The sequence below is a fragment of the Mauremys mutica genome, chromosome 1 (genome assembly GCF_020497125.1).
Source record: "Mauremys mutica isolate MM-2020 ecotype Southern chromosome 1, ASM2049712v1, whole genome shotgun sequence".
NCBI classification, from domain to species: domain Eukaryota; kingdom Metazoa; phylum Chordata; order Testudines; family Geoemydidae; genus Mauremys; species Mauremys mutica.
In genome coordinates, this window is record NC_059072.1 from 300,856,454 (window position 1) to 300,877,723 (window position 21,270).

Consider the following 21,270-nt stretch of genomic DNA (forward strand, 5'->3'; position numbering starts at 1 on the left):
CCAGGCATAAGCAGACTAAGCAATTGCTTAGGAGGACTCCAAGCAGCTCCAGGGGGCCCCTGGTAATGATTAGTATGTGCTGTGTGTGTGGTGGGGGGGATCTCACATAGTCCTGCTTAGGGCCCCCCCATGGGCTGGGCACTGGAGGCGGGCTCCCGAGAGCACCTGGCAGTGCCAGCCGAGACCCCCACACTTTAGTGGCTTTCTCCTGCGCGCGGAGAGTGGCACTGCCCGGCGGGCGGCAGCGGCCCGGGGCTCCGGGAGTTGACAGAAACCCGGCTCGGGTTGAGGCCGGTCGCTCCGGCCCCGCAGGGCAGCCGCGTTCAAAGGGGACCATTGTATCCCGAGCCTGGCTGGGGCGGGGCGGGGAGGGGAGGGGAGGCGCGCCTGGGGGCGGGGTGGGGCTGTGTGCAGCCCAGCCTGGCCGCGGGGGCCACAGGAGCTCCGGGTCCAGACGTGCGCGGGCAGCCATGGCCGAGAGCGCGGAGAAAGTGCCCCTCGCCCTGGCGGGGCCGGAGGACGTGGAGCGGAGCCTGCCGCCTGTAAGTACCGGGGCAGAGCGAGTCCCGCCGCCGCCGCCGCCGCTCCCCGCGCTCAGCGCCAGCTGCCTGGCGGGACAGGTCCCGGCTCTGGTGAGGGCGGGAAAGTGGCGGGATGCGGTGGGGTCCGGCAGTGGCTGAGCGGAGGGGGGGGGTGTTGCTGCTTTCCTCGGCCGCCCGCCCGGCGCGGGGCTGAGCCCCGGGGGCAGCCGGGCTCTGAGGCGAGCGGGCTCCTGGGCTGCCTGTCCCCCTTTGCTGCAGGCCTACACGGCGGTGCCGGTGAAGCCCTCCAGCCCCGGGCGGCTGCTGAAGATCGGGGCCGTGGTGCTCATCGCCGGAGCCCTGCTGCTCCTGTGCGGGGCCATCGGAGCCTTCTACTTCTGGAAGGGGAGCGACCGGCACGTGAGTGGCTGGCGCGGGTGGCAGGGGAGGCGGGCGGGCCGAGCCGAGCGGACCTGGTGGGGAGCCCGCCGCGGGTTCCTTGGCTGAGGGTCCGGCGGGGCTCAGTGGTTCCTCTGGCTCCCCCGGGCACCCCAGCGGGAGTGAGCAGGACAAGCGCCCGCACAGTGCCTGGGGGGAGGGAGCCCCTGGGTAGCATCCTGCAGAGGAGCTCGCGGGGAAAGTTGGCTGTGGCAGCGCTGCTCAAGGACCAGTCACGCGCCGGTCCCTGAGATCTCCTTGACCATTTAGGTTGGGAAACACGGGACTAGCGCATCTGTGGCTAGTTTAAGCCGTGTGCCAGCGGCTGGGCTATCCTCTTGCTCAGTTTGAGAGTTAAGATCCAGAACTTCAGCTACAAAACATGATCAGAATTGTAAACAAGCCATTCTCCCCCCACCTGCCATCCAGAATGCTTGGTAAATATTCTAAAGTGGTTGGAGCATAGAAAATATAGGGGAACAACAATCAGAAAGATCAATTTTGGAGTAGTGGAAACTGGGTCACCTACTTAGAGTGTTGCTAACTGGAACAGGCAATAATTAAACAAAGGTGGGCAGGAGGTGTCAATTCCAACAGTAAACTCATCTGTAAACTCAGTAAACTCATCATCCACATGCATCCCACGAAGTGGGTATTCACCCACAAAAGCTCATGCTCCAATACATCTGTTAGTCTGTAAGGTCCCACGACTCTTTGCTGCTTTTACAGATCCAGACTAACACGGCGACCCCTCTGATAGTAAACTCATTTGTTTACCAAGCAGGATACTTGTAGCCTTGTAAGAACCTATTGCTTCATGGAAGTTTTAAAATCTAGTTTAAAGTCAGGTCTGGGATGAACTGAGTGAAACAAAGACAAGAATTATGAACCTGAGTATTTACATTTTGGAAACAGATATTTTTCTATTAAACCAATTTTTAAATTAACTGCTTGAATTTAATGAGAATCACAATCACACTGGCAACCTTTCTTGATTGGTTGCCAAGTTCTGTAAGTAGCATACCTTCCTCCCTCCCCCCATACCTCACTATAAAAATTCTTTCCTGTCCATTTGGTGTAGCATGATGGAAGCTGATTTTAGGAATAAACATACAGTGTATCCTTGGTATCACAGACAAAAGCTACATTTACTTTTGCTCATAAATCTTCACTGTTTCCCCTCATCCTTTCCCAGGAGATTCACATAATAAGCAAATTCCAAGCATCAGGACAAAATGGTGGTGAAAGAAATGCCATGTCATCCAAATGCTGATTGCAGATCATACTTTGACACTTAAATATGTGGTGCACCAGGCTATATTTAGTCTATTCATAGGGTTCATTAAGGACCAAAATTATTTCACTATGTACCTAGTAGTTTAAATGTGTGCTGAACATAGACAGGAGCTCATAGTATATTAGTTGCAAAATGATTTTAAAAATCTTGATAACTTATATTTGGGTGGAGAGAACTTTTCTGAACTTAGGTTACATGACAAAATACTGCATCAAAAGGGACAGAGGTGGAAACTGGGGTTTTAGTTTAAAGAAGCAAACTTTCAAGATGTAGTGATCATCAGAGTAATTTTAAATATCTTTCCTTTATGTTTTCAAAGATTTTTATAATATGAAATGCCAGATTATGTGAATTTGAGTTTCATTTGCTCATCAGTGACAAGGAGAATGAGTCTCATTGAATTTACCAAGGAGCCTATTCTGCACTCCTGGCTCAAGCAAGACTCCTATTTACTTCAGCAGGAGCCTTATCTGAGTAAGGAGTGCAGAATCGGTCCCTTAATTTGTAGGTAAAGTGTTTCAATATGATATATATTTTAGCCTGCAGGGTACAACTGCTTGACATTTCATTATTTTTTAAAGACAATTTATAGCAAACTCAAAATCCACAGAGAGAAGAAAAAAGTTACAGTAAAAGCTATGTTATCCAGGACTTTACCAACCATAAAGCTCTAGAAACTGGCATTTCTGATATCTCCCAATACGAATCTTCAATAGAGTTGCCAGGTGTCCGGTTGGCTTGGGGCCGGCAGGCTCCCTACCTGACTCCACGTGGCTCTCTGGAAGTGGCAACATATCCCTGCTGCTCCTAGGCAGAGGAATAGCCACAGTGGCTCCGTGCACTGTCCCTGCCCCGCCCCACCCTGAGTGCTGGCTCCACAGCTCCCATTGACTGGGAACCAAGGCCAATGGGAGCTGCATGGGCAGCATGTGTGCCGAGGCAGCACACAGAGCCTCCTGGCCTTGCCTCTGCCTAGAAGCAGCAGGGAGCTGCCCGAGATGAGCGCTGCCCAGATCCAGCACCCCAAAACCCCTCCCGTGCCCCAACCCTCAAGCCCCCTCCTGCACCCAAACTCCCTCCCTCCATAGGTAAGTATAACTCTTAGTTAACCGGAATTTTTGACTAACTGGCACCCCCCATTCCCCCAACATGCTGGATAACACAGCTTTTCCTGTACATAGTAAGAAGATAGGCTGCTTCAGGACACAGCGTAAGACTCATTTGCTTTTTTAGGCTTTCGAAAAGGGAGAGGGGCCTGAATGGGTAGATTGGCCATAGAATGTGTATGGTGTTAACAGTCCAGTTTGCACTGATGGTTTTGATAAATAGATAGCCGATCAATCATAGGACAGAGTCTCATTTTTTGGTCTGTTTAGTTTCACAACACTTGCATTATTTTAGTGTATATGTGCTTTTTGTTCAAATAGATGCATGAAAAATATCTTACTAGTAAGTGGGTTTCTCTTCCCATCTCAGGAAGCTGATAGTAATGCCATCATTTAAAAACTGAATCTTTTTTTTAAAAAGAGTAAAGTGTATTCTGATTGGTACAGAAATAGATAAATGTCAACCTTAAACTGCAGTCAACACCCAATTGAGAAGAAGGGGGATATTAAGCTATTGTTTCAGACTGCCCTCAGACTCAGGAAGGCAACGCTTTGTTGATTCACATTTGGAAGGTTTTCTCTGCAACCAAAAGACTTATGATTTTTTTTAAATAAAAAAAACGTGAATTCTACTGCAACGAATGGGGCTCACAAAAAAATGTTATCATCTTATACCAACTCAGTCTATATACTTTGGATATGGAATTAAGTACTATCTATATAAGCCAAATCTTGCATTCCTCTTGCAAGAATTCAGTGGAAGTCTTGGATGTATGAATAATACAGGATTGAGTCTCTATTTATAAAAGACAATCAATTACCTTTAGCATTTTTTCCCTAACAAAGAGTTGCAAGCAGAAAAAATTGATTTCTAGACTATATTGTGAACTTTATTGAAACTGTTTATATACAGACATTTTAAGAATAAAAGTAAACTCCTTGTGTTGGTACTTATGGAAGTATTGATATTTAAACAAAGCTCACCCCACTCAGAGACAACCACATGCAGCTTGCTACATTCAAGAGACTCTTGTTCTAAGTATCTATATAGTATCAAACGTCTCCAAGGAAGAGTGAGTTCCAGACTCAGGAGCACAGTGGGGATGTCCTCTGCGGGAAATCAGCTCCTTCTGATCCTCCCATACAATATGATTTAGACAGTTCCTAAACCCCATGTAACCTTGGAACCAAATTATTCTACATTCAGTGCGTATGGATGTAAAGCTGTCAGGACTGATACTGCCTGAAACTATTAACGCCTGTTTTATTAGTATGGTCTTGACTGCTGGGGATTCTGTAATAAAAGTGTAAGGTTAAAAGTGTATGGAAAAAAGCCAGCAACCTGAAGAGGGACATGACAATCAGATTGGCACCAGACTTGTTCTTGATAAAAGCTAGGAAGATACAAAAATGTGTGTTAATGTTCTTTATTCAATTACAGATTTACAATGTCCATTATACTATGAGTATTAATGGAAAAGTTCAAGAGGGATCAATGGAAATAGATTCTGGGAACAACCTAGAAACCTTTAAAACTGGAAGTGGAAATGAAGAGGCTATAGAAGTTCATGATTTCCAGATAGTAAGTACATTTGACTGGTCTTGCAGATAAGACATTTTCCAGTGTTGGATTCTAAAGATATGTCTACACTGCAATTAAAACCCCATGGCTGGCCTGTACCAGCTGATTCGGGCTCTGGCTGAGGGGCTGTTTAATTGCGATGTAGACGTTCAGGCTCGGGCTGGAGCCCAGGCTCTAGGAGCCCTGTGAGGTGGGATGGTCCCAGACCTCAGGCTGCAGCCCGCACCCGAACATCTACACTGCAGTTAAACAGCTCCTTAGCTTGCACCCAAGTCAGCTGTCCCGGGCAAACCATGGGTTTTTAATTGCCGTGCAGACATACCCTAAGAAGGGGCCCAGCCCTACACCTATTGCAGTCAATGGCAAAACTCCCATTGACTTCAAAGGGAGCAAGGTTGAGCCCTAAGTGAGGTAGAGGCAGCATCTAGAACAAAAGAAACCATTACCTCCAAGTAGGGCTGGTGAGGGAAGCAATGTGGGTCTTTTTGGCAGGGCTGCCCAGAGGGGGGGGGCAAGTGGGGCAATTTGCCCCGGGCCCCACAGGGGCCCCCACGAGAATATAGTATTCTATAGTATTACAACTTTTTTTTAATGGAAGGGGCCCCTGAAATTGCTTTGCCCCAGGTCCCCTGAATCCTCTGGGTGGCCCTGCTTTTTGGCCCTGGTTCCATGAACGAGGCGGAGGTAACTGGGCCTCCCTGCTTTTGCACAGGCCTGGGGAGATCCATGCATACACACATGGGATGCATAACCCCCACATCATCTGAAAGCTGCTCTCCAGCCCCTTGTGAAACTTGTGGTAACATCAACCTTCCAACTTTTTTGGCAACTAGATTAAAATGCTGATAAGCCTCTTGTCATTTGCCTTCACTATTCCACATCTGCACAAAAGTCCCAGCTCAGTGGAGAGTCCATGAATTCTTCCATCCTTGGACCCTCATGACAAATATGAGCTGCTGGGTAAGTGCAGCTAAAAAAACCCACCACAGACCCCAGAGCAATTGTGACATCTAGGTTGATGAGTGTGGGGGAAAAAACTAGCACAAAAAAATACCTGCCTTTGGTTATTAAGGGCCAAGGGTCACGCTCCAGGAAAGCAAATGGACCAAGCCAGTTTGGTTTTGAGCCTACAAGAAGTGTAAGCTGGAAAAAATACCCAGGAGATAGAGAAGTACCTGTTGCAAATGCCATATACACTAGGCTCACATGCCAACTTATCCTAGAGTTCCCATTTACACATTTGCAGCAATAAAGTTCTAAGCTAGGCAGAGCTGTGAAATGGAGATGGCTAGGTTATGTATATCACTAAGGTAAAGAAAGTCTCCGTATTTTAAGTGATGCTTTGATCATTGGAGCAGGACCATTGAACAAGGCCAGGGTGACCATTTTACGAAAACAGCCTGCATCCTGGGTGACAGGAAGGTATCACAGAAACATATCTTGACTATCTCAAAGTGGCAGAGCTACATCCTGGGGGTTTGAAAAAAAGAATTACCCCAGTGACATTGTATATATCCATCAATAGTCAGCAGAAGGGCTCCTGTCATGCTGTAGCTTGTACATAAAGATCTGTTCAACTATTTCCTCTGAAGCGAAGTAGAACAAAATGGTGGATAGGACAAGACAATTGCTGAAATTACAAGGGGAGGCTCTCTGTGTCCTGTAGAGAGAATCAAACCCACATGGCAGCACAGAAAATGCTACATTTGAATTGGAGGGAGAAGACTTAAGAAAGGCTACCCTGTAGTTACCATATATCAATGAATGGTCTCTAATGTCAATATGTTTGAAATAAAGGGACTTTTTGTGTCATTTATTTAGGATTAGAAACAGTTATTACAACACTGGAATTCTGTCTTGGTTCTCATTTCATTATGAACTTCTGTGCATAAAAAGCATCACAGTATAGAAAAAAAATCAAAGTTATATGTCTAAACTTAGGCACATCCATCCATATCTGTGGCACCTACTATTAAAGATATGAAAATCAGGTCATAGGTAAGTCCAGAGGTCTGTCTAGACTAGGAAAAAGTTACTAGGTTACAACACAAATGGCTAACATGATTTTAAGGATGTTAAACTGCGTCAATATTAGGTGCTAAGTGATGTGTCAAATCATGCTGGCTAACTCCTTTTTTCCTAGTTTAGACAGGCTCTCTCCAGTAGAAGTTGCAGATGCTCAGCACCTCTGAAACTTGGGCCACTTCTTTGGGTGCCTAAATTAGGTGCCTTCATTTAGGAACTCAAGATTAAAATTTCACCTGGTTTGTTTAAATTTTTGCAGCTAAAATAGTCATACAACAGAATTTGGGTCAATTTCTGATTTGACTCTTATTTTTAAAAAATCAAAAAACATGTTTTATTGTCAGTTTGTGGTTGTTTTTTAAAAACCAGGAACTCTGAAGTCCCCAAATTCAGTGAATACCTAATGTTATGTGAACAGAGTTTATCTTGGGGTGGTTTTTTTTAAGCAATTGGGTGACATGTCCATGCATGTAACCATAAAAGGTTTATTTTTAGGGCATAACTGGAATCCGTTTTGCTGGAGGAGAGAAATGCTACATTAAAGCACAAGCTAAAGCTCACATCCCTGATGTCAATACCATGACTAAAGAAAGCCTCTCGTTTGATCTGGTAGGGAGCAATTTTAAAAAAATACTTAACAAAAATATCAAATCATCTAGTAGATCTTTTGGGGTCCTAGAAGGGAGGAGGGAGTGCTTCTGGCAGGCATTGATGGGCACTGCTTCTACTGTTGCTGGGATGGGTTGCATGAGAGAGACTGTAAATGTCTAACTAAGACTCACCAAAAACCATCCCCCCACCAAAACTTCTGCCTCATCATCAGGACAGGAGAAAATCATGGTGTACAAAAATTGAAGAACCTCCAAAATGAGGATGTCCCAACTCTGCCTGTTTGCTGTAATCTAGAATATGCAGTAATACATACTTGTTTACTTAAAAAAGAAAGAGAAAACTCTCTAAAACCAACAAGGAAAGTGCCCTGATTCAAATCCAAAGTCCACTGAAGTCAGTGGGAGTATTTCCAGCGACTTCAGCAGGCTTTGGATCAGCCCCCAGCGGTAGGTACTGAGATCGTCTGTACCCTCCCTCATTATTTTAAGGACGTATGGACTGCATGGCCTAACTGGAATAATTTAACATAATTAAGCACAGGCAATTTTTCTTTTTATTAAAAAATAAAAGGACGTTACATTCATCCAGTATTAAATTTCCACTAATGAAAAATATTTGGAGTCAGGTTTGCAAAGTTAAGGTTCCAATACAAGATTAACTTGGTCACATTACAGATGTGTAGTATGTTCTGCTCCTGCTTTCTGTGTAATTTTTTAAAGATGTATTGTATTAATTTTGCTGTTTCTGTCATAAAACATGCATCAAATAGATGGGATGGGCAACCCAATGCAACTTAATGCTACTGTTAGAACATTAAACTTTTTGCTGCCTAATTTTTCTGATTAAGTGCGCAACCGTATTGTTGCATTAGTCTTTTTTAATTTATAGTAAAAAAAAATTAACTAACTTGTTTCTGAGCTACTACATATTTGATCATGACCAATACTGAATACAAAATGGTAAATTAAAGTAAGTTTATAGCTACCTAAAGTACATTTGCCCACAAATTTGGGGTAATTTCATTTAAAATAAACAACTGGATTCTTTTTATCTTCAAATGTTAGCTCCAGTTAAGTTATTTCAGATGCTGGAAAAAGCCCAAGCGGGAGAATATAAATGATGTGCTGCTCTCACTGGATAGTGAATTTAGATGACTCAAGACATTCTACAAAAATCAATAAATACATTAAAGGAACAACTTGGCAAAAGAAATTGATCTAGTGGGTTATCAATTCAAATATCAGATACTTATATGGAGGGAATTCAGAAGTTTTACTTCAAAATCATATTGATTTTCTTGATGAACAAGACTTTTTAAAGATGTTTCACTGCTGCTAAGAAATAGCTAACATGTTTTATGTAAAATAATACTTTGAACTAAAAAGTATAAAGAATAAATCACTGGCATTTTCCTACATTACTTTGAAGATACAAACCCAAAACCTGCAAGGTACACTTCAAAATGAAGGCTCCTTTAACTTCTAGCTTTTGGGCAATTGAATTGTTATTATTGAACAAGACCTTTAGTCAGACTCATCATGTTAACTTAAAATTGTAGCTGTATGCAAACTAAAACTCTCAGGAATATGTCTATTATGGAAGTGCCCTAACATTTATATGAATTTAGAACAACGCAAGCAAACATCTTAAAAATTATGGGCCAGATTCTTAGCTGGTATAAATCAATATAGTTGTTCTGAAGTCAGTGGATCTACACCAATGTACACCAGCTGAGAATCTGGTCCTATGGGCTGACTAGTAGCTCCATTAAAGACAGCGGAGGTGAAATCCTGGTAGTTTTGCAATTGATTGCAGTGGTGACAGAATTTCACCCCAGGAGTCTTTCCATTGATTTCAGTTGGAACAAGACTTGGCTGTGTGCATGTAGTACACAAACCAAAATAGCACTGTTTGGAACAACATTTCATATCAGTTCCAAGTGAAGCTTCTGTGCTTGACATTTGGCTATTAACAAAAAGCTGCATCTACAGAATACACAGGACCCTTGTTCATTGAACTAACTATGGATTTTATGCTGCCTACTTACAGGAAGATGAAATTATGCCAGTTAAATTTGATGAAAATTCCCTTATCTGGGTGGCTGCAGATCAGCCTGTAAAGGATAATAGCTTCCTAAGTCCCCAAATTTTAGAGCTTTGTGGAGATCTTCCTATTTTCTGGCTTCGACCAACATATCCAAAAGGTAATTTTTCTTTCACTTGAACAAACACTACCCTTTTTCCGCCCGTCCAGTAAATGTACACCAGCAGGGTGTCTAGCCATTAGAGCTGCACAGCTGTGGACCCCATTGCTGGTGCTGAACCTCCACCCCTCTCAGTACACAGGGAATGCTAAGGTCCCCATGTGGAGCTATTCAGTCTGGGCTCCCTCCCTAAACAGTCCCACCACACAACTTCAGTGGAGAGGAGGGCTGAAGGGTTTAACACGTCAGGGATGGAGATGGGACATTGGACAGAGCTCTGAGGTGGCACTGCACATTCTCTCAAGTGGCTGGCTGACTGGTTCTTGCTCACATCCTCAGGATCTAACCAATCACCCCTATGTGGAGTTGTGAAGGAATTTTCCCCCAGGGCAGATTGGCAATGACCTTGGGAGTGGGGTGTGGGGTTAACCTTCCTCTGCCGTGTGTGGGTGCTAGTCACTTCCCAGGATTATCTGGGTATATCTCACTTAATCATTTACCATCATGGGGGCTTTGGGCACTGGCTACATCTGTGGCACATAATAAAGTAGGACCCCATTTATCTGAGCCTCCATTATCCAGCTGTCTGTATTAACCAAACCACCAGCTGCCCAGGGCTGACAGTGGCAGGGCTCAGGCTCTCAGCCCCAGGCAGCTGGCGTTTGGGCTGTCAGCCATGGGCATGGCAACAGCCCGAGCCCTGTCATGGGTGGGGCTAACAGATGTAGCCCCACCACCCATTCTCCGGTTTATCCAGGTTTTTGGTTATTCGATCTGACCCTGGTCCCAATTAGATTGGCTAACCAGGAGTTCCACTGTAGTCTAATCTCCTGTGGACTGTACTAGTTTGGTCTCATTTGGGTTGGTGGGTGTAGTGTGTGGGTGCTGGGTGGTGTTGGTGGCCTGTGATACACAGGAGATCAGGCTAGATGAATTAGTGGTCCTTTCTGGCCCTAAACTCTATGACTTCTAACTTCCTAGGATTTGAAGGTGGCCTGTGAGGGACTGAGGGCATATACTTTGCTAGGGAGACCTTGTGAGCTTGGCAAGGCAGGGCCGGCAGGGAATGTGATGCTATACAGGAGGCACGGAGTGGTGTTCAGGCACTTGCCAGGGAGATTAGGGAGAGGGCCCTCATTTAGTCCAGGGGAGGGAGCAGGAGCTGTGAAGGAGGAAGGGATTCCTTCTGAAGGGCTGGAGGAAGAGGACAAAAGGGACCAGAGAAGGGTTTGCTGCTCCTCCTTAGTGCTCTACGGGTACGTCTACACAGGAGCTGTGAGTTGTACTTCTCAGCTCGGGTAGCCATCTGTGCACTAGCTCTGCTCAAGCTGCTGCCAAAACATGGCAGCATGGCCACTGCAGCATGGGCAGCAGCTCAGGCTAGCTGCATGAATATATAGCCAAGGGGTGGGGCAGGACTGGACTCGGATGGCTAACCCAAGATGTTGCGGCCACACTGCTATGTTTAGCATGCTAGCTTGAGCAGAGCTTGCGTATGTTCGTCTATCCAAGCTGGGAATTACACCTCCCAGCTGCTGTGTAGACGTACCCAGAGATTTAATACTGATTTACAAAATACAGACTAGAAAAGTGAAATAAGTGGCAATGTTGAGTATTTTGGGGATGAGAGTTGCTAATATTTTTTCGTGACTAACGGGATCCAAATTTGCTTGATTAAAATTTTCCACTGTTTTCCTGTGGCCCTGCACAAGGCCATTATGCATCAAAAGAGTATTGTAAAAGTTGCCCATGAGTATTTTAAACCATGTTTACAATCAGGTCTTTTGGAGCCGGACACAAATCTGTCTCCTTCCAAATATTTATTTTTCTATCAAAAATGCACACTAATGACATGAAGATAGTTGCTCTGGCTGAGTGCTGGTGCAGCTATTTATTTCTTTTAGCATTACTGGCCACTCACTGGGTCCAGAGGCCCTTCCCCCAGCCTGTTCTTTGGGCCAGCCACCCATTTGTTTGGGGAAAAAAGACAAATCTCTCACACATACACACAGAATTATATAGACCGTGTATGAAATAGGTGGAAAGACAAGTAGCTCCCATTTGAAGCCTATTAATCTTTGCAGTACTGCTACGCAATCCCACTTTCACGAATGGGTAATAAAATATGGTCCTTATAGAAGACATATTTTAAAACACCTATGTACTCCTGTGACTGTTTTTGCAGACAGCCAGAGAAAGAAGCGCGAAATCAAGAGAAAAATACGTCAAGCTCAATCAAACTTTGATCTGGACCAAATTGAAGCTACTGCTGACATCGTAAATACCAGGTCACCTACTACCCAGCCTGTTCAAAAACCGGAACGCCAATCTAACGCCACTGGTCCCAGTGAGCAAGATTCTAGTTCAACCTTTAATCCAGAAAATCCGTATCATGTGAGTACATATATATTTGATTTAGAATTCCCATTTAGAGCATTTGATTTTGCAGGTAGGTATGAAACTTTATTAAGTACTCATTTCTAGATACCTATCCATTTCAAATGGACTTCAAAAATAATTATAAACACCAATTTGTCAATTTAAACTTTCATTCAATAGTGCAGCCATTTAAAAATTCCACTCACCAGAAGCAACTGAAATATAGATTTTATCATCAGTCCTCAAAATATGGAGAAGTAGATGCTGTGCTTAGGCTGGTGAATTTAAGATAATTTTGCAAGACTGCTGTAGTGAGTTCAGTTTAATACTGAAAACTATATACATCTGATACAGATAATGCATTACCATAACTACAGCAAATTTAATCTGCTTTAGGCAGATAGTTGACACTGATCATTAACTGATAAAAAGAAAACAATAAAAATGCAGAGTCAGCTAGCTAGAAACTAGCTTCTTCATGAAACGTACGTGTGTGTGTATGTGAGAGAGAGGGAGAGAACACGCGTGCAACGTTTTGGATAAAATGCATTGTGACTAGCCACACCTGCAATGGGACAAGTACTGTTACCACTGAATTCAACAGAAATTTTGCCACTGATTTTTCAGAAATCAGGATCAGGCCAAACATGTCTGTCCTGGAAACTGTGATTGTCAGACAGTTCCCACAGCCATTTCTGGCAGCCTGCAGAATGGAATCCTTTTAAAACAATGCAGTGAAAGAACTTGGGAGCAAAATGGGTCCAAGACAGAGTCTTATTTTCTCTCTCATATGAAGAGGTCAACAGAATGAAAATGTGAAGAGTCCCATTTCCCCAAGCCCAACACAGTACTGCAAAACAATTAACTGTACAGCGAGCCACTTCCACTCTACTGCACCATCATCAGACAATTTACAGCACTGTTTGGTACAGCAGGGATAAAGTTATTTTAATAGAATGTTGTCACAAGATCAATGTCTCCTGCTTTGAAAATAAGTCATAGCTTTGTCCTGACATTTATGTAACAGCAGGAGATCATTATCCCATAACAGTGTTCTACTCAGCTGACATCTCTTAAGTAGGCTTAAGCTAATCACTCCAAATAAAGTAGAACTAAATTGACTTTATTTCATATGAATTCAGTTAGTAGAAGTAGCATTGGCCCCAAAAGCAGCACCAGAACTAAACCCTGCCACTGAAGGGGAGGAGCTATCTGCCATACAGATAGACAATAGGGTCTGAGAGGTAGAGCCATTATCCCTCTGGAGAGTGGGAGCAGTACAGCTGGTGTAGGATCCTGCACAGCTCTCTCTGACAGTCTTCCTGCCAGTGGGAATCTGTGTTACCCCAAAAACAGATTTTAGGTTCCCCCCCCCCCGAGTAGCTCACCTAGTGCCCCCTTCTGGGTTTACCAAAGGCTCCCTCAAAACAGCCCACCAGTTAACCAATCTGTTCTCATCAGGCATGGGTCTCCCAGGTGGCTAAGGAAATAACTGGAGGACACGGATACAGCCTGCTGATAAATGATTGACACAAGCAGTATGCTTTCCGAAGCAAAGCATCCCTTGATTAATGCAAACACAAATCCTTAACACAGTAACACAAATCCCCCACACCACAGGCTAAGCACCCCAACCTACAGTAACATACAGTTAACATGATCCTAAGTGGTTGTGCCCCACTTCAGATGGCCAGTCTTCCACAGGTCACTGCAGCCGACAGGTCTCATCTTTCTCTGGTCTCTGCTTCTTCTCTCTGTCTCTCCCCCTGCGTGTCAGGCTCTACACTCCTCGCATCTTTTCCTCAGCTTTCTGTGTCTCTGACACTCTTTACATACTCTGCTGACAGGCTTGATTGACAGTTTTGCTTACTTTTGCTAATATTTTCCTGTCAGAGTTCTGCAGACCACACAGCACCATTGTTTATAATGTACCCAGTCTCATCATCAACAACTGCAAGGCAAATTTAATCTGAATATCCAGAAAGCCAACAGTAATAGGCTGTGGAACAATCCTCTTGGGAAAGAGGTGGAAGGTCTATCACTTGGGACTTACTTAAAATCAGACTGGCTAGAACAGGGATCGGCAACCTTTAGCACATGGCTTGGGCCAGGCCTGTTTGTTTACCTGCCACGTCTGCAGGTTCGGCCGATCACGGCTCCCACTGGCCGCGGTTCACCACTTCAGGCCAATGGGGGCTGCAGGAAACTGGTCCGGCCCGCCAGGGTGCTTACTCTGGCAAGCTGCTTGCCAAAGGTTGACGATCCCTGGACTAGAACATTAGACAATGTAGAGTAGGGTACAGTCCTGCACATACAGGCAGATGGACTGGATAACCCAGGTCTTTTCCATTTCTCACTACTGTAACTCAAATGTTACTGTTATTAAGCTCTCCTTAATTAGAGTTTTCACCAAAAGCTGGGAAAGTAAAATAATGAAACTCAGACAGCCTGATTCCCCGTTGTGTTCCTCTAGTTTTATAATGGAGAGTCCAGTGTAGATGTGGAGTAATGCAGTGGTGAATCAGGCCACTGAAAGCCTGGCCCTCTTGAAGTCAACAGGAGTTTTGCTATTGACTTCAGTAGGAGCAGTATTTCACCTGTTGTCTTTTATGGGGATAACGTGAATGTAGGGAACTCCATCTTCTCTCATTTTGTATTTTACATTTCAGCAACTTGAAGGCGAAGGGATGACTTTTGACCCAATGCTGGACCATGAAGGTGTGTGCTGTATTGAATGTAGACGAAGTTACACACAATGCCAGAGAATTTGTGAACCTCTCATGGGCTATTACCCATGGCCCTATAACTACCAAGGATGTCGTTCTGCCTGCCGAATTATTATGCCCTGCAGCTGGTGGGTTGCCCGTATCTTGGGTGTCGTGTAAGATGGAGCGTTCAGATCTCTGATTAAATAAGCAGGAACCCGACAAACTGATAAAAGACTACAGCCAAAGCCACATTACCAATCTCAGCTTTTAAAACACTAAGTGTATGTTAATGTATCAAAATGAGGTCAGTCATTCTAGATGTAAATAAATAAAACTTTTAATTAATATTTCATTAGCTTTACAAATGCTGAGCATAACTTGTATTCTTCTAGCAAACTGTACACTAAAACCTACTGAATGTGGAATTTAAGACTCCCCAAACCAGATTATAGTAACTGTGCTTATGATTTAGTTGAGCAGTGTAGACACTTGCTTATAAATTCAAATTCAGCATCTCATGACAGAGACCTCTGTTCTGAAATAAATGTGAAAATTTACGTCCAATTAGGTGACTAGCTAAACTTGTGCTCTTGGGAAAACCTTTCAACCATGTAGCTCACTTAAATAAATCACAAGTGAAGTTGCTCCCTGTTGGTGTTCGTACAGCATTCCCAGATCATTATGAACAGTTATAGACCAATTACAGCATACCTTTCCCACAAAGCTGCCCTGGGGGATGGCGGAATATGCATATTATGTCAGAATCAAAAACAAATGGCAAGAAAAAGGGGCTGCTGAATGGAACGTGCATGGGGAGGAAACCAAAATGCATTGTGCATTAGCACTTCAGAGTAGCCCTAGTGTCAAAAATCCTGTATCACTGGTACTGTCTAACAAGTGTCAGCTCTATAAGACTATTAGAAGGTAATTACACATAGCTGTAGACCAAATAGCCTCAAGGCACGGTATAATCAGAACCCACAACAGCCACTATACGTATACATCCACAAACTATCAACATTCAGGGCCATGCTATGAGCCCTTTATCCCTCCTTGGGGAGCAGTTTCTCACACAAGTAGTTCCATTGGCTTCAGTGGAACTACTCATGTGAGTAACTGCTCGCCACTGGAAATAAAGGACCACTGTCTAGCCCTCAGTGTTTAAGCAGGTAGTGATGGGGCTTGCTCCTGCATGGTGCTAAGCATCTCCCTATTGAAGTTACTGGGAGCTGAAGCACTTGCAGGATGGGTAGTGATTTATGATTTTTACCTTTAAATAACAGAAGGTCAAATTATGCCTTCCTTACTCACACTGGGTAGGACTTGAACAGTCCTATCAAAATTGATGAGACCACTCGCAGAGTAAAGTACTCCCTATCACAAAGAAGGAGGGCACAATCTTGCCTTGAATTTGGAGGCTGAAGCAGTTGTGGTTGCAAATGCACCTGTTCTGACACATAGCTAACTTGGTTCTAACACTGCTTGCCAGGAACAGAAGAGGAGGAATAATTTGACATACTGGTAGTTTAAAAAAAAATTGCATGAAAAATAAGCAGCCTATCTAAAAAGCAAAAGTTAAATGAGGAAGGTAGAATGAGTGCAGAATATATTTGATATCTTATTGGCTATTCAAATGATCACTTTTTACATTAACTCCTCTCCCTTGCCTTAGTATGGGAAAAACAACTTTTTAAAACAAATTCTGCTTTAAAGATGTAACTGAAGATACTTTGATGGAATTTTAAGGTCTGTTAAACTTGAGGTTTTAAATCAAGATCTAACCCTGATCACTGTGCATGTTTTAAAAGCACTTTTATGCTGAGGCATAAAGGAAAGGTGATTTCCCCCCCCCCAATAAATATTTTTATTGCAGATTAAAGAAAGGTGTGTGTAAAAAAGTGTTCCTCTGTTTTCTGTGCTTGTTCAAAAATGTAGTGTACTGGGCAGTTACCTCCAAATGCGTGGTCAAAAAATATAGGAGGATGGGGAAGAGCAAACTCAGCACCGGAGGGGAAGGCAAGCAGAAGGCACATATTGTGCATGAAGTGCAAGTTGGTAGCTGTGCTGGAGGATAGGATTCTTAGAAGATTGGGCAGGGATGGTGTCCCTAGCCTCTGTTTGCCAGAAGCTGCGAATGGGCAACGGGATGGATCACATGATTACCTGTTCTGTTCATTCCCTCTGGGGCACCTGGCATTGGCCACTGTCGGCAGACAGGATACTGGGCTAGCTGGACCTTTGGTCGACCCAGTATGGCCATTCTTATGTTAGATTGGAGGGGCAAGTACAGATGCTGCTGAAAATTAGAGAAACAGAGGCATTCCTAGACAAGCAGGTCAGGAAACACCAGTACCTCAGGTTCAAGGAAGAAAAAATCTTGGAATCAGAGAGAGAGAGAAAGTCAGACAGGAGACTTGGCAGTTGTAACTATCAGAGGCAAGAGGTCACACTGGTGTTTTACACAGCTTCAGAGAGATAAGAATGGGCAGGCTGCAGCCACCAGAGAGAAGAGGACCGGGAGGAATTTCACAAAGCTAAAAGTTTCCAATGACACCAGGGCCTCAACATGGAAACTGTGGAAGATACACTATGTACCTCAAAGCAGCACCCTGGAACCTCCTTATTCACCACTGTGATAGTACTGATTTTTTTTGGTACAAAGTATGCCTTGTAAGGTATCATTTTGTAAGTCTTGATCTGTTGAACAATAATAACCTGTTGGATTGTGTGTACTATCATTTTATGTGAAGTTATGAAGTATTACTATATGTGAAATATGTTGTGAGATTGGGAACACCCACAACCGGCATTTCAGTTTCAACTAAGGAGTAGGCATCAATAGCCAGATGTTCATTAATGACTTAACACACAATCCACTATCCCAGAGGCTTCTTGGAGAATACTCGTACACAATGGAGACTGCTTGACTAATGGGGACTCCCTGACCCCCATGTCACAGCAAGGATCTTTCTAGCCGCTGGAAGAAGGTATAAAGAGAGGAAGTGACATCATCACTTTGCCTCTCCCCCTTCCCCTCCCCCAATATCTCAATACCTGGAGGATCGTCTGGAGGAAAAAGACTTTGAACTGGGGAAGAGAGATCCCAGACTCGAAAGGGAGTCCAGTCGGTGTATTGAGGAACTGTAACATGCTTGTACCATCTGTCAGGTGAGAAAAGCTGTCCGATTCAACTCTTGCTTAGACTAAAAGTTTAGGATTTAGAAAGCATGTTTACTTTTTATTTTCTTAAGATAACTCTCTCTGACCTTTATGCCTACCACTTATAATCACTTCAAATCTATCTTTCTGCAGTTAATAAACTTATTTTAATGTTTTATCCTTCCCAGTGAGTTTGTCTAAAGTGGTTGGGAAATCTGCTCAGGTTACAAAGGCTGGTACATGTCCACTTTCCTATGAAGAAATGGCAAACTAAGTAATGAATTTGCACTGGTCATGCTTCTGACCAGTGCAAGACACTACACTTCTGGGGTGCAAGACTGGGGGAATTGGATGGAGCCTCTTATGTTGGTTCATGAGTATTTGGCAGACCATTCATGTAACTCAGTTGGCTGTGTCCCTGCCTGTGGATGTCTGTGTAAGTGCAATGCCTGTCAGAGGCTTGTAGCTTGACATTAGCATGACAGTGTGAGGAATACACCAGGCAGGTGGGTTTTGGAGGGTTCTGCAGTCCCACAGTCCAGGTTGCACCCCAAGGCCCCCATCACAGATACCCCTCAAGATACAGCTGTTCCAAGACAACGGAGAGATGTACAGGAAACAACCGTGGATGAGAACTTGGCCCAGCGTGTGTGGGCAAACTTGATTTTCTCAAAGAGTTCTCCAGCCATCCAAGGAAGACAGATGATCCTCTTTGGGGATTCAATACTCAGAAGCATCAGAAGAACATTCTGCAAGAGACAGGCAGACAACAGACCAGTACGCTGCCTTCCTGGAGCCAAGACGCCATGCTAAGATTAGATAGGCTTTTGGAGACAACGGGAAAGGATTTATTGGTGATGGTTCATATCAACACGAATGACACTGCATTGCAGGATATCTTACAGAAGAAGGTAAGGTGGCTTCAGGGGACTCAGAAGGGTGCTGAAGAACAATCGTCTCTGAAATCCTTCCCCAGTCCCACGAGCAGGACAGAAGATTTTGAAAGTGAACCACTGGGTAGGTAAGTGGTATAATGGCAGTGGTTTTGTGGAACACTGATCCCCTTTCTATGAGGAGAGCAAGCTGTATAGTTTGGATGGCCTCCACCTCAGGAGAAGGGGGCCAATCTTCTCAGGAACGGACTGGTTAGAGTAGTCAGGAGGATGTTAAGCTAATGACAAAAGGGAAGGGTCAAAAGAGGGAAGATATGAACACTCAGCACAACAGCGAGCAGTTGAGAACAAAATCAAGGAACCAAAGGACATGATGAGACCCATGCTAGGAGCTTGGTTAGGCAAGAGGAATGGGAATTGCTCATTTATGAGAATAAATTTGATTTAGTTGATATTACTGAAACCCGGTGGGATGATTCCCACAATTGGAATGTTAAAATCAATGGTTAAAATCTATTTATGAAGGACTGAGTGGGCAAAAGGGGAGGGAGAGCAGCACTCTGTCAAAAGTGGAATTACCTGTTTCTGAGACACTGATAACTAGGAAGAAAATGATTTTGAATGCTCATGGTCCAGTCTCCTAACAGATAAAGCAAAAGATGGGGTATTAGCTGGTGTCTGCCACCCACCACCAAATCATACTAGGAACAGGATGACTGGCTCCTTACACACCTATCTGTAATGTGTAAGAATAAAAGCTGCGTGCTCATGGGGGACTTCAATTTGAGTGACGTATGTTGGAGGTCTTGCTGCCAGTACAAAAACATCCTAGGAATTTCTAAATATTATAGATGACAATTTCCTAATTCAAAAATTGTTGTATCCAACACAGGGGAATTCTATATTAGACCTTATCTTGACAAAGAGGAACTGACCACAGAACTAAAAATTAACGGTAACTTAGGGACAAATGATCATGCCTTGATCACATTTATAATGTGCAAACAATAAAGTCCTGTAGCCTGATTTCTAGATTATGGATTCACTAGATTGATCACTTCGAGGGCTGACAGCTTCTTGTCTCAAGATCACGCCCAGTATTATTAAAAATTACTGTATAGTTGGGACCCCTGACGTGCACAGCTGCAACACTCACAGTACAGGACTTCTTCTATATTTACAAATAGTTTAATACATTTAGCAACGTCACAAACACTAACTCAGTAAGGTAAACTGAGAACTACAGAATGTCTGTCCAAACATCCATATACTCACACCATCCCTTGTAGCACAACCTGAAATGTTAGCCATTGTCTTCCTCATCATCACCAGTGGCCATCATTTTGGCACCTCCCAAGGGCTACATCTCTCTCTCATGCTGCTCGCAGGCTGGGATGCAACTTTTATAATATGTCTAATGCATATTCAGTAAGAGTATTTCCCCTCTTCCAAATTTGTATTTCCTCAATCTACTAATGTTGAGGTATCCTTCTTCTATAGTTTAGTATACGGGTACATGTAGCTACCATTTCAGCTCACGATCATACCTGTCACCTCTTGCTTCAATGGATTTGTGGCTATTATTTCCATGTTCCTTGCGATAGCACTTACTGGAACATTCTACCTCCTATCATTGAGCAAGTTCTCCTTAGTTCCCTAAATCTAAAGGTAACCGTTAATTTATTGCCAAGGGTTACGATCTACTTAACCACACTTCTGCTAATTTATGCTTCAGCTAATATCTTAGGCTTTGGCTACACTTACACTTCAAAGCGCTGCCGCGGCAGCGCTTTGAAGCGCTATGTGTAGTCAAAGCGCCAGCGCTGGGAGAGCTCTCCCAGCGCTGTCCGTACTCCACCTCCCTGTGGGGAATAATGTACAGCGCTGGGAGCCGCGCTCCCAGCGCTGGGGCTTTGACCACACTGGCGCTTTGCAGCGCCGCAATTTGCAGCGCTGGAGAGGGTGTGTTTTCACACCCTGCTGCAGCGCTGCAAATTTGTAAGTGTAGCCAAGCCCTTACAGGATACAGGCCTGTAGGTTTCTTGCATTATGGCTGCATATAATGAAAGCAGCTAAATATAATAAAGGCAGGGCAGTGAATATAGTAAAAGCAAGCTAGTCCTATGGGCTACAGTCCAGACCGTGTGTGTGTGTGTATATATATATATATATATATATATATATATATATATACACACACACACATATACACATACATACTTGGTGCTTTAAAAGGCCAGTTTCACAAAGATGAAAACAATTACGAGCCAAATCAGTGGGAGGTAGAATTTAATCGGAGACGTGATTAATGCATAATGCAGGAAAGGACAAGTGTTCAATACATATT

General features: G+C 43.9%; 1 protein-coding gene across 3 annotated transcripts; it reads left to right on the top strand.

The window, feature by feature from the left end:
* CNMD (chondromodulin) lies at positions 1-16,714 on the top strand. 3 transcript variants are annotated; one of them, XM_045012486.1, is made up of 7 exons: positions 1-62; positions 801-941; positions 4,804-4,944; positions 7,465-7,578; positions 9,631-9,784; positions 11,970-12,178; positions 14,833-16,714. In XM_045012486.1, exons 3-7 carry the CDS (start codon positions 4,825-4,827, stop codon positions 15,046-15,048), a joined length of 813 nt encoding a protein of 270 aa, XP_044868421.1. In that variant the 5' UTR covers positions 1-62; positions 801-941; positions 4,804-4,824; the 3' UTR covers positions 15,049-16,714. The 3 variants fall into 3 exon arrangements, with proteins under 3 accessions (XP_044868421.1, XP_044868413.1, XP_044868407.1); XM_045012472.1 differs by lacking the exon at positions 1-62 and adding an exon at positions 424-542; XM_045012478.1 differs by lacking the exons at positions 1-62; positions 801-941 and adding an exon at positions 421-542.
* Positions 16,715-21,270: the final 4,556 nt, after the last annotated feature.

Excerpts from the sequence above, each read along its gene's own strand:
- CNMD (XM_045012472.1), top strand. The coding sequence starts at position 471 with ATGGCCGAGAGCGCGGAGAAAGTGCCCCTCGCCCTGGCGGGGCCGGAG. Across the intron at positions 7,579-9,630 it reads AAAGCCTCTCGTTTGATCTG|GAAGATGAAATTATGCCAGT; the intron begins GTAGGGAGCAAT and ends GCCTACTTACAG. Across the intron at positions 9,785-11,969 it reads TCGACCAACATATCCAAAAG|ACAGCCAGAGAAAGAAGCGC; the intron begins GTAATTTTTCTT and ends CTGTTTTTGCAG.